At 35.0% G+C, this 14,081-nt stretch overlaps 1 protein-coding gene across 2 annotated transcripts in view; it reads left to right on the top strand.

The window, feature by feature from the left end:
* Nucleotides 1–12,362, top strand: part of LOC149817891 (triosephosphate isomerase, chloroplastic-like) — a 28,353-nt gene extending 15,991 nt beyond the window's left edge. For both annotated transcript variants that reach the window (XM_089984230.1, XM_089984231.1), the window contains 6 exons: nucleotides 6,657–6,780; nucleotides 7,311–7,395; nucleotides 7,515–7,647; nucleotides 7,742–7,915; nucleotides 9,715–9,797; nucleotides 12,080–12,362. In XM_089984230.1, the coding sequence (XP_089840356.1) occupies nucleotides 6,657–6,780; nucleotides 7,311–7,395; nucleotides 7,515–7,647; nucleotides 7,742–7,915; nucleotides 9,715–9,797; nucleotides 12,080–12,136 (656 nt within the window). In that variant the 3' untranslated portion in view covers nucleotides 12,137–12,362. The remainder of the gene's footprint in view (nucleotides 1–6,656; nucleotides 6,781–7,310; nucleotides 7,396–7,514; nucleotides 7,648–7,741; nucleotides 7,916–9,714; nucleotides 9,798–12,079) is intronic.
* The last annotated feature ends 1,719 nt before the right edge of the window (nucleotides 12,363–14,081 follow it).

Genomic DNA, 14,081 nt, shown 5'->3' with positions numbered 1-14,081 from the left:
CTTTTTGTAGATATGCCTCTCGGACATAATGGCAGTCCATCTCAATATGCTTTGTCCGCTCATGAAACGTGTGATTCTTAGCAATATAGATTGCACTCTTATTATCACAACACAACTTTGTGGGTTCTTTAATTGGAATCCCCATGTCTTGCAACAACTGATGAATCCAGACAATCTCCATAGTTGTAGATGCCATGGCTCGATATTCTGCTTCGGTGGATGATAGAGACACCTTCTGTTGCTTCTTACATCTCCATGAGATCAGGGATTCACCTAAAAAAATGCAAAAGCCTATAGTGGAGTGACGGTTATTTGGGTCACCTCCCCAATCAGAGTCAGTATATGCAATTAAATTTAACTCAGGAGAAGAGGAAAGAAAAACTCCCTTGTTTAAAGTTCCCTTTAAGTATCTGACAACTCGGAGAACGACACTCATATAAACGGATGTTGGAGCATGCTGAAATTGGCTTGTAGTATGCACGGCATGAGAGATGTCCGGCCTTGTGATGCTAAGATACATTAGAGATCCCACAAGTTGCCGGTAGGGGGTAGGATCCTCCAAAGGTTTCTCATCATCGATCTTCATTTTTGATCCCACAATTTCAGGGGTCTCACAGATTTTATCATCAGTAATACCTGATCTGTCAAGAATCTCACAGGCAAGTTTAGTTTGAGACAAAAAATAGCCCCTATGAGAGTAGGCTACCTCGATACCAAGAAAGTAAGTCAGATACCCCAGGTCTGACATTTCAAACCTTTCTTTTAAAGTGGTTTTAATGTTTCTGATGCCCTTTATGTCACTACCTGTTATCAACATATCATCAACATACAACAGTAAAATCACAATTCCTGCATCAGACTTTTTGACAAACAGAGCAGTGTCAGTGTAGCATGAGGAAAAACCATTTTGAACCATTACATCATTAAATCGATCATACCAAGCCTTAGGGGCTTGTTTTAAACCATAAAGCGCTTTTTGCAAACGAAGGACTTTCCCCTTTGGTATGTTCATACCAGGAGGAGCATCCATGTAGACTTCTTCATTAAGGTCCCCATTTAGAAATGCATTTTTAACATCCATTTGGTAAATATTCCATTTTTTAATAGATGCAATGGTAATCAAATACCTTACAGTAACCATTCGTGCAACAGGAGCAAAGGTTTCTTCGTAATCGATGCCGTATTCTTGACTATATCCTTTTGCGACAAGACGGGCTTTATATCTTTCAAGAGTGCCATCACTCTTGGTTTTGACTTTAAAAACCCATCTACATCCTATTGTTTTCTTTCCTTCTGGAAGACATTGAAAAACCCACGTTTTGGCTTTGTTGACGGCTCTAAGTTCGTTGTCCATGGCATCCCTCCATTCAATCATTTCCTTAGCTTCTTTAAAATTTCTAGGTTCTTGATATGAGTGAATGGCACTAAGACATGCCCTATGTTTTGGAGAAAAAGACTCATAGGATATAAATCTAGAAGGATTTTTCCTAGATCTTTCAGTTCTTCGAGAGTTGTTGGAAGATTCACTAAGATCACTATATTTCTCTATTGCACTTCTAAAAGTGCTTTTATCTCTATGAGTATAGGTAATTGGTTCATTTATCATTTCTTCTTCATCATGAATGGTTTGAGGAATACTTTCACTTATATCCTCATTCTCTTTTAATTCATCATCGCTAAAAAAATCTTCATTTCTAGATAATAGTTCAAACAAAAAGGAATAATCGACATTATCTTCATGAGTTTTGTGTTCTTCAAAACCACTTATGTTTTCTAAAAAGGTTACATTTCTTGAAACATATAGTTTATCATTTTTAATATCATAACACCTAAAACCTTTTTGGGTTTCCGAATATCCTAAAAACGCACAAGGAATAGCTTTGGGAGATAATTTATCATTCTTATTGGTGAGAACAAAACATTTACAACAAAAAATTCTTAACCTATTGTAGTCGGGTTCTTTTTTATACAAGGTTTCATATGGAGATATTTGATTCAAGTTTTTGGATGGAAGTCGGTTGATGAGATAAACCGATGCAAGAGCCACTTCGGCCCAAAATCTTTTTGGAATTTTTTGAGAAATTAGCAAAGTTCTTGTAGTTTCAATTATGTGTCTATGTTTTCGTTCGGTCAACCCATTTTGTTGGGGAGTTTTAGGACAAGACCTTTGATGAACAATCCCATTATTTTCAATATAACTTTTGAAATCATTTGAGAGATATTCTCCCCCGGAGTCGGTTCTAAAAATTTGTAATTTACTATTGAATTGATTTTGTATTAACATGTGAAAGATCTTGAAAGTAGAGAAAACCTCATGTTTATGTTTGAGGAAGTATATCCAACTATACCTTAAAAAATCATCCACATAAATAACATAATATGAAAAACCTCCCTTAGACACAACGGGTGTCGGTCCCCATACATCCGAATGCACAATTTCGAAAGGTTTGGTTGAAAACATAGTTCTTTGTCCAAAAGGTAAGCTTCTCATTTTACCAAGAATGCAATCATTATAATTGAAATTGTCTTTACATAAGGTTTTAGTAAAATGTAAATACGAAAGCTTGACAATATTTGGATGCCCAAGGCGTTTATGCCAAACATTTATATCCTTATGTTGGACAACATTACAAAAAGAGGTTTTTGGAATTTGAAGAAATTCCATGAGATAAAGATCTCCCTTCCTAGAGCCTTCCCCAATCAACTTCCCGGACCGGCGATCCTGTATCCAACATTTATTTGATGAGAATTTGATATCACACCCATGATCCGATAGTTGAGAGACGGAAAGCAAATTTAGATTTAGTTTTGGTATAAATCTAACTTTTGGAATAAAAAAACCTTGTCTTTCAAAATCACCAATTCCTTTTATTTCAAGAGAAGCCCCATCCGCGGTGGAGACAAAGGAGGGTGACAAATTTTTTGAGTATTTAGAAAGTGAAAAAACATTTGGAGTCATATGAAAGGATGCACCCGAGTCTAAGAGCCAAAGAGTCTTACCGGGAAGAGAGAAGGTGGTCATGGCGGCTCCTGAAACGGATCCCTTGAGGAGTGGTTGAAGAGCTTCCATGATTTGATTGAGAGCCAAAGTAGCATGATTGAAAGTAGAAGGACCTTCCTCCTTGGTTGATTGGAAAGTAGTAGACATAGCCACCATCTTCTTCCATTTAGGGCATACCGGTTTAATGTGACCCGGTTCTTTGCAAAAATGGCATATGATCTTACTATAATCTCTCCTTCTATAATGCCCACCATTTTCTCTTCCTCCTTGATTTTTGTTAAAATGAGGGGGTTTATAGGTTTTAACATTATTCCCCGGTCTTGAGACGGCATAAGCACCCTCATCCTCATCTTTAGAGGGAACGGCCAACACACTTAGATTGGTTTTATTCATTCTCAATCTAGTTTCTTCTCCACTTAATTTGGTAAGCACATTTTCCAACGGAGGGGAAGAGAAAGAAGATAAGAGAGAGGATCTAGTTTGTTCAAACTCGGGTCTAAGCCCATTTAAAAAATTAAAGAAATGATCTTCTTCTAATTGTTTGGCTCTCAATTCAATAGCCTCACCGCTCCATTTAGGTTCTTAGAGGGCAAGCTCATCCCAAATAGTGGATAACTCGGCGAAATACTCTCTAACGGACATTTCTTCTTGTTGAAGGGTTAAGGCCTTCTTTTGGAGATAGTATTTATGGGACAAATCTCTTGAAGTATACATTCTTTCAAGATATTCCCATACTTGACATGCCTTTTTGAACTTTAGAATATTGGCATTAATTTTGGTCTCAACCGAAGAGAAGAACCATGAGAGTATTTTGTAGTTTTTCATTTCCCATTCTTCATGCTTCTTATTGTAATCTTCAAAAGCCTTTTCTCTTTCTTCTCCCTCAAGAACCTTGATCTCCCCTTTGTCAAGGGTAGTAATTTTTGGTACGGGTTCGGGAATAGTTCCTTGAACATATCCCCAAAGACCCTTTCCTTTTATATGGGCCTCCATATTCCCGGCCCATACATGATAATTCGTTCCATTCAATTTGAAGCCAAGAGAGAAGTGAGAATCCTTTTCGCCCATTAGAGAGGATACAAAGAGAAATAAATGCGTACCACAATGCGAAATGAGTCCCTTCTTGATGTAGGAAGCTTCCAAAATATAGAATGAAGAGCCGAGTCTTCACTTCAACCACCACAACTTAATGGCACGCTTTACGAGGTATTCCAACGAAGAGAAAAAAGAGCACGATCTTCTTTTCCTTTAAGCCTAGCTTTGATACCATGTGAAAATATCTCAAAAATGAGATAAAGTGTGCGATGAGCACACCACCACAAATGTGCACAAATGCACAAGAACACTTAGAACAAATGTACACAAAGGTACAATAAAGAAACTCAAATGCACAAAGGCATACAAAATATAAAGAATTTTATTGAGAAGATTGGAGAACAAAAGCTCCAAGAAGTGAAGATTACAAAGGGGGAACTCCCCTATTTATAATAAGAGAAGGAGCCTTGGAGGGGCTCCACTAGCTGTTGGAGCCCCTCCAACGGTTAGAATTCTAACCGTTGGAGAGGCTCAACAGCTAGTGTTGAGCCCTTCAAGTTGACTTTGAGTCAACAAAAAATAAGGACAAAAAAACGAAAAAGAAAAAAAACAAAGAAGAAAAGTGAAAAAGCAAAAAGAATTACAGCATATTCATAATTATGAATATGCGCAAAAGAGGAATGACTAAAATACCCTTGCGGGTTTTACAAGAAAAGAAAGAAACAAAAAGAAACATACATATTTACATATATATATATATGAAGATAGATACATATACATATATACATGATATATATATGTATATGTATCTCTCTTTATATATATATGTAAATATTTACATAAAGAGAGATACATTTTAACACAGATGTCCCCTCCTATTAATGGCAAAACACTTTTCTGTACTTTATCAGTTCTCACGTCATATTAGAAATGAGTTAGCTACCTGATGAAGTTGGATATCTGTTTTCTTAGTGTTCGTCTTCTAATCTCTAATCATTTTATGACTCCATCAGCTTCTTTCAACCTGTCTCAAGTCTTTTCACGTCAACCCAACACCAGTGGGCCTTGAATATGTGAAATTGGATCAATTTAGAGTCCACTTAGATGTGGATTGGATCATATTCCCTTTTTTTCTTTGTCATTTGTCATTTCTTATTTTCATTTCTTTTAGATTCAAAATGATTATTAGTGACTCTAATTGTTTGTGCTTTCCACAAAGCATTTTGTTAAAATAATATTAGTTTAAGATGGATATAATACACATAAAAATGCAGTATATCTGTATCTGCTGTAGTTTGCAAGTTTTCTTGAATTGCTACTGTTCTTGCAGGAAAATGATTGCATGGAGGCCTTTTGCATAGTAAAATGAACTTCCGAATGAAATGCTACCTTGTTTGCATGCAGGAAAAGTGCTTCTCATTCTTACAAATTTCCAAGTAAATTATAAAAAGCCACCTGATCTATCACCTATTTCCATAACTGCCAACTTTTCTGTTGTTACAGTCACAGTCACGTATGTTGCTGATATTATGACAATATCAACATATTAACATGTTTTCAAACAGCCAAAAAAAATTGAAAAGTCTGCGGTATTGCCGTAACATCTTTATCGTGATATTGTCATGATTTTATTGATTTTTTTTTTGAAAAAACATATTATATATATTTTAAGTATATATTTTCTGATTTTTTGTTTCTTTTATATTTTAGAATCTTGTCTACCTGTTTCTTTATGTTTTCATAAGAATAATACTATTAAAACGATAGTCACCTGTATTGTTAAAGGTAATTTTTCGGCGAGGGTATTTCTCGGAGTGATTTTCAAAAGTTGATAAATCTCGGGAGTTTAAAAAATTGAAAAAAATATAAATAACAACAAAAAATCTAAGAAAATAATAAGTTTTGCATTATTTTTCTTTCAAAAATATAAAGAAACATGCTTTTAAGGTTTTAAAATATAAAAGAAACAAAAAAATAGGAAATGAAAACAAAATAAAAAAAAAATCTCAAAAACTATCGCAATATATTCCCCGATATTATGGGCTACCTTGAAATAGCCGATGATATCACAATATTTTCAAAATATCAGTGATATCGGTGACTGATTAAAACCTATTGTTTCCTAATTTTTTCATTACTTCATTTTCAACTTTTAAAATTTCTGAGATTTTCCTGAGAATACTACTTACATAAAAAGTCACGAGAAAAAAACGGCTGAGAACAATACTGGTGACTATGATTGTAGTTAATCATTTGAGCTTTTCATTTTCTCAAGAAAGATGTACCTGGTCATGTAAGTTTTCAGTTGACCATGACTTGGTAAAATAAAGCTATTAAGATGCTGATACAGTATATTATTTCATTGATGGAGGAGAAAAGGCAGATCTGATGCCACAAGAAAAAAAGGCAGTTGAGCAGAATAAGTCAAACGTTGGGCTATTATATGTACATCGGTGTTAAGTCAGGCAGTTTTTTGTAATTTACTCTTGTTAATTCAAAAAATGTAACTGTTGGCTGCTTGATTTTAAAATAACAGCTGTACTTTATTTATCGCTAGTCATTCTTGACTTATGACATTCCTATTTTTGATTGGTAATGATAGTATGTTATCATACCACAGATGTTGTTGTTGCACCTCCTTTCATATACGTTGACCAGGTGAAGAATTCATTAACTGATCGGATTGACATTTCTGCACAAAATTCTTGGGTTGGTAAAGGTGGTGCTTTCACTGGAGAAATCAGGTATTTTTTTCATACATCTGAACACAAGGGCTTGGCACCTTATGAACTCTTTCCTTATCATGGATTTTTCCTGTTTTTGTGTCTTTATATTGTGTTTTAAGGTTTTTCATAATTTGGCATAGAGTTTCTCATTAGCTATTTCTCCTATGCAGTGTGACCGTTGACTTATTGTGTTGATGTTTGTGTGTGTGTGTGTGTGTGTGGAGTGAGAATACTTATTGATTTATACCTCCATCAAAATATAGAGAATGAAATCAAAGCCTTACCAACAAGAGGAATACTTGTAGTGTGCTTTCATGCTTAGCTTTAGCAAAATCAGATAAAGACAGTTGGCCTGGTAAAAAACTTTTTACTAACGAAACTTATAAGCTTACTGTATTTTTATCATATTTGGCTCGTCATAATCTACCAATGCAAAACCTGTGATCCAGATGCCTGCATTGCAGTCATTAACTTAACAAGTAAATTAATATTATCTCACAAACTACCCATATACTGCTGATGCTCTTTATCATCCTTCTCTTTTGCAGTGCAGAACAGTTGGTAGATATTGGCTGCAAGTGGGTTATTTTGGGCCATTCTGAACGGAGGCATATTATAGGTGAAAATGATGAGGTAGTGATTTCGGTAGTTGCTTTCTGTATTTTATTCATCATAATGCTAGTCATGCTATATTATGCTATTTGGCAACTTTCGTACTTTTTTGAAAGTCTATAGTAATTTCTGGTTTTCAGTTTATTGGAAGCAAAACTGCTTATGCCTTGAGCCAGAATCTCAAGGTGATTGCTTGCATTGGTGAACTACTAGAAGAAAGAGAAGCAGGCAAAACATTTGATGTCTGTTTCAAACAGTTGAAGGCTTTTGCAGGTGCCTTCTTCCGCCTTTTCTTTTCTTTATGCTAAACCATATGATTTTAACAGAATTCTGTTTGTGATTCTGAATGTTGTATGCTCTGATGCAGATAAAGTGCCCAGCTGGACTGACATAGTAATTGCTTATGAGCCTGTTTGGGCCATCGGCACAGGCAAAGTAGCTACACCTCAGCAAGCACAAGAGGTCCATGCAGCTGTTCGTGATTGGCTGAAGAAGAACGTGTCAGTTGATGTTGCTTCAAAGACTCGAATTATATATGGAGGTATGTACTATTTAAAGTAAAATTTGAATTTGCTTGGATTAATGAATCTAAATATGTGACATGATCTGAGGTCTAAGCAGATTTAGACTCTCAACTAAATAGCATGATCATCCTGCTGATGTGAACCAGATTCCTGCTTCTGTTGCATTTTTTAGGTGCTTGTGCTTCCTATTTAAGATTTTCAATTACCTCACATATTCACTATTATGGATTCGGCACAGGCCTAGGTATACATATGAAATAAAAACTAATATAAGGGTTTCAATAGCTTTCACATCGAACTTTAGTTATGAAGAGTCCATCAGTAAGATTGTTGGTCATATGAAAAATGAGGCATTTCAGGATCCCATGGGCTACATTGTGGTTGTGATCACCCTTGGAGCTACAATATCATGATAATGTGGGAAAGAGTTGGGAAAATATGTAGAGATCTCATGAGCATGAGAAATGATTGATCAAAGTCCTTCAACAGCCAAATATGACTATTATGTGCTATCTTATGAACCATTCATTTGTCCGAGTAACATATGGATATGTTGAAAGCTCAATAAGAGGTGTTTGGTTGGAGATATTGGAAGTACGATTATACCTTTGGGAACAACAATGTCATGTCCCACTTGATACCAATTCTTGTTCCAACTTTCTATGGAATCCATTTTACAAAATGTAATTTCGGTTACAACAAAGTCAGGCCTCTTGTTCAAAATCAAAACGGTGTTGCTAATTTAAGTGGATCATTGGCTACTTTTTCAGTTACTGTTAAGTGAATGATTGTAGAGATAGATGTCCTATGATAAACATAAATCTCAGATGTTCAGTTCCTGGTTGCAAGATCATCAACACATTGAAAAAATGAGCATGACACTGATAGTTGGGATCTTCTTTTAAGTCAAAACATGGACCGTGCAGGTGACCTTATCCTTTCTCTGGAGTAAAAGTGATAAACTCTTCTGGAAAATTTTAAAATTCCTACTATGACCAAGCCACTTGCAAATGGTTTGTTCTTGGCTTCATAAGAGCTCAGTTTGAACTTTGAACTCTTTCATTTATTGAATGAGTCACTCTCGAACCTGGTTTTGGTCTTCTTCAACCAAGTTTGAGCTTACAGTGGCTTGGATCAACTGGTCTTATTGAGGCTCATTAAAAAAGCAATGAGGTCATAGCTTAAAATCCTATTTCTCCTTTCCTGTCTTCACTGTTAATGAGACTGAACAGAGCTGAAACATGGTTGTTCAAGCTTGCCTTGAACTTCATCCAAATACAGCCAAGCTTGAAATGTTAAACAGCACGTCCATTCAGGTCTAAAACTTCCTAGTGTTGACCCACCAAAGGAGATTGTGTTCACCAAGTCCATCAAATTTTGTTTATCTTCTAGCGAGTTATTCATGAAAGATTGGACAATCAATATTTTCTGATGCATGGATCCATCCTTATCCTAGTTTGTTGAAAACAATAGGTTTATTTAGAGAATCGGAAATAACAGCAACTGTTTGGATCTGAAATTGCATTATTGGCAGGATGCAACATGAGTTTTCAAAGAAAAGTGTTGGTAGTTAGTATTCCGTAGATGAATAGCATGGATTCCTGTAGAGTCATCTAATCCTTTTCATGTTCTATTGCACCTAATTGTGATTATGATTTTAAGTATGGTTCTATTTGAGCTGCAAACTGTTGTATAGAAAATCTCCAATACATATTGGTTCATATGTTGCATGTGCTTGTTGCATGCTTTGGTGGTGCCTGATATTATATCTGGCCCTGCTGTTTTATTAATATTTATGATGAACTCATCCTTGCAGGCTCTGTAAATGGTAGCAACTGTGCCGAGCTTGCAAAACAGGAAGATATTGATGGTTTCCTTGTTGGTGGTGCTTCATTGAAGGTAAATCACACATGATCATTGAACACACTGTGAGTGTGTCTGTGTGTGTGTGTGTGTTCACGCTCCTGCCACGCATGCACATGTCCTTGATGATCTACTCCATTTTCTATCCATACCATTTCTTTAAATGGTGAATCTTCTCCTTTTTGAGTAATAAAAATAGTTTTTTTTCTGTTACACCAAAATGGCAACTCCATTTGGAATTTGAAATTCTTTTAATTTACTCAGATGAGTGTGAAGTCTAATAAATCATGTTGTTTATTCTGCATGCATATGATGAAGTCACCTAGCTTTTCATTTGTGGTACCCAGATGCAGGTGAGAGATGTACTGCAGCGGAAACAGTTCAATTTGAGATTTTTCAGAACTGGATATGGCATACATGTGTGTGTATATGTATGCATGCGTATGTGTGTGTGTGTGTGCATGTGTACATCTCTTAGTGCATGATCAAAATCATAGTCGAACTCTTTTACCTTTTAGAGAATTGCCATTATTACCAAAAGGGCCATTATAAAAGTTACAGAGGGTGTTGTAGACTTTAAAAAATCACATTTCAGAAAATTCAGCAGACTTGGTTTGTGATTATGTTTCTAGTCATGTTACGAAAACATGACCATAACCAGCATATTTGAGATCTAATAGGGTATATAGTACATACTCTAAGGAAAAGAGAAACATAGTTTCACTTTTGAATTGAGAAAAAAATGCAGCTTCTTCTTGGTTTATATTTCCTAATATTAAGGTGATGGATAAGTGAACAATCCATATCAATATGGATCAAGTAAAACTAAAATTTTATGGTATGTTAACTTTCCAGTTATGTTTATCTTTGATCTTCATGTCGATTTTTTGATTAATTTGTGTTTTACTTGGAATAATAACTTCCATATTTAGTTTTCATAAGTAGCTAGGGTTTTTGACAGATTGTAACTTAGTCCTGTGACCAAAGTCCACCGAGTTGCCTGATTAAATTTCACAGACTGCCCTCTGTCATTTTTCTCCAGTAATTTTTACTTTTTGAACCCTAGAGGCATTTCTGTGCATTCTTTATCTATTGGACATTTGAAAGAGATCTACATGTTTGGCAATTATATGAAGAATATATGTGGGAAAGGTGAGCTAAGGTGATTTTCCTGCATTTTATGTTCATTCCAGCTTTTTTTCCAATCCATGCAACTCAGTTTACTTCGTGAGCACCAACTCTTATGGTTAATTCCTATATTTCCAAGATATGTTTCTAGATTGCCTATTCATGTAAGAAGTAACCCTATAGTTTATCCCTCATTTTCCAAATAATTTTCAAATATTTCTATGTACATTTTAGTGTAAGATTTGATTGTTAGTCATGCATTTTCAAGGTCTTTACTAGAAGCTGATAATAACAATCCAAGTTACCATGTACAAGGTGAAGACAATGTTTTTTTCCCTTCTGTGTGTGTTAATTATTCATGAATATCATCTTTCATCTTCTCCACTCCAGTAAAATGTTAATCATGAAAGCATGGCATCCTGCGCAACAGTCCAACTCATTACTGGTGGCTAGATTTAAGCCCCAGTTCACCCTGTAAAGTCTTTAGGTGCTGAACCCCAAAATAGCAAGTCTTTGCAGCGAATTGTATCTGGAAGACTTGAATCCACCATTGGAGCTCTCTCTCTCTCTGTTTTGAAGTATTACCAACCTGCTATTCTGTCTCCTTCGGATGCTTGTTGATTTGTCCTTTGTGTTGTATCATGTAAACACAGTATCTCTTATAAGCTTCGGTTGTTTCTATATGTTCAAAGATTAACCTTCTAATGATTTATCTGAAGCATCCGAATTCTGATTCTTTTCCATTTTTCTTGGACAACCATTATTAAACAAATTTGAACATGATCACAGTGACGGTCTGCCTAATCACATATTTCTATCTAAAAAGGAAAAATATTTTTACTGCATGAGTAGTTATGGGATAGCATAGAAACAAACCAAGTGTCGGATTCCATCAATTATTGCTGTCATTTGTACAGAATTGAGGGGTATTTTGAAATTAACAAAATGATAGATAATTTTGGAGACAAACTTTCCATGCATTGCATGTGGTATCAGTCAAACCGTCATGACTTACTTTTCCAAACCTACAACTGGGTCAAGAAATGATTACCCTACTACATATTGAGCTTTACCAGTCATTGATCCTTGAGTACCAGGAAATTGACATCTTTTCCATGTCATCAATTTGAACCTTAGACTTCACTCTTGCTCTTTAATGTGTTGATGACCTGAACTAGTTTGTGTTACAGGGGCCAGAATTTGCTACCATTATCAATTCTGTGACTTCGAAGAAGGTAGCTGCTTAAGAGGATCACATACTTGATGGAAGACTAGAAAGCAAGCTATTGAAATTCATTTTTGTGTGTGAGCGTCTCCTGTTTCTTTCAGTTGGAAGGGGAGAAAAACAATGTTTGTGTGTGTGGTTTTTTAATAATTTATAATCAGGAATTAAGAGTAGGAAATGATCTTTTCAATCCCTTGGAACTTGTGTGTGTATTTCTTGTCGAATAACATTCACAATTTTGCCATTTCTACTTAATTCTTGACATCGTGCTTTATGGGAGTAAAATCATTCGCAGTTCCCATATAGGGAAAAGGTATGAAACCAAAGAACATAGGTTTAAGTGGTATGAAACTAAGAAGATCCATACGTTTTTCTTTTCTTTGGAAAATTTCCTGATTTAGACCCACCTTTTCCCTGATATTTTTGGTTAAGTGGTTGAGGTTAACGATAGGTCACATCAGGTCCTTATTTGACGATCGTCAGAAAAACTTTAGTGTGTATCAGAAAAAAAAGAGAGGTCTCTGTTTGGAATTATAAACACAAGGTGTGTCTGTATTTTTTCCCCTCTTTTCCCTATGAATGCTGCCATCAAAGATATGAATCAATAACTTTTTTACGCTTGTAATAAAATAATAACTCCTTGTGAGTTACCCTTAGGGTCAAAATTGTTATTTGGGCATCAAAATGTAAGAGTTGCTTATGTGATTTTCAGCTTTACAGAAAAGGGGTTAGGCTCCAAATACTCAAATTAGTTATTGGGCATGTTTAAACGTCGATTCTACCTTGAAAGAGAACCTCTGATGATTAGATGGCAAAACCATAGTGTGATTACACCAGCTTGGTTTGGAAGATTAGCAACCAATGTTACCTTAGATACTCTACTGTTTAAATGAAGAGAGCATGAATTCATGTGACTTTTGGAAAACAACCCAAAAGTAAGTGCACCTCCGGAATCTTTGAAACTTAATTGCTTTTCTGGAAAAAGATCGAAAACTTTGGTTGTTATTAAAATTGCTAAAAGGTTTAAGTGTTTTTGGACAACACAAAAGTCTAGGAAACATTTTGAATTGTGTAGCTACACCATTTAAGAAGCCAGAGTTGCTAACAATCGGTGATAATACCAGTTTTACATCTCAAAGCCAAAGAGAGACACTAGAACATGAGAACTGAAAATATGAGAACTAATGTGTGAACCACGATTTTCATGGATTTTTTGTTCTCTTCTCTTGAATCTAACTGTACGGATGTGATCTACATGCTTGGTTTTATAAGAATCCACTCTTGAATCATCCAATTTTGATTCCTAAACAAGATTTTTTAAGGCTTTAAAATCAGTGGCTCATAATCTTTATAAATATTCAAGCATTCAAAAATCACTTTTTTTTCATCGAAAATACATGATCCAATGGTTGTGTCCTAGCGAATTCACCATGCCAAGTACATCCACATGGTTGGATGTGCAAAAAAAAGTGTTGAAAATGCCCATATTTCCAGTTCTCATATATATATATATATATATATATATATATATATATATATATATATATATATATATATATATATATATATATATATATATATATATATATATAATCACTAGAATATGAGAACTAATGTGTGAACAACCATTTTCATGGATTTTTTGTTCTTTTCTCTTGAATCTAACAATACAGATATGATCTTCATGCTTGGTTTTATAAGAACCCACTCTTGAATCGTCCGACTTTGATGCATAAATGAGATTTCTTTAAGGCTTTAAAATCAATGACTCATAATCTTCATAAATATTCAAGCATTCAAAAATCCCATTTTTTCATCGAAAATACATGATCCAATAGTTGATTCCTAGCAAATTTACCATGCCAAGCACATCCACATGGTTGGATTTGCAAAAAAAGTGTTAAAATGCCCATATTTTTAGTTCTCTTATTCTAGTTCTTATATTTCAGTTCTTACTAGAATATGAG

The sequence above is a fragment of the Nuphar pumila genome, chromosome 13 (assembly GCF_984573655.1).
Source record: "Nuphar pumila chromosome 13, dmNupPumi1.hap1.1, whole genome shotgun sequence".
In the NCBI taxonomy this organism is placed as follows: Eukaryota; Viridiplantae; Streptophyta; class Magnoliopsida; order Nymphaeales; family Nymphaeaceae; genus Nuphar; species Nuphar pumila.
The sequence above is the reverse complement of the archived record's forward strand: the minus strand, read 5'-3'. Positions and strand labels throughout refer to the sequence as shown.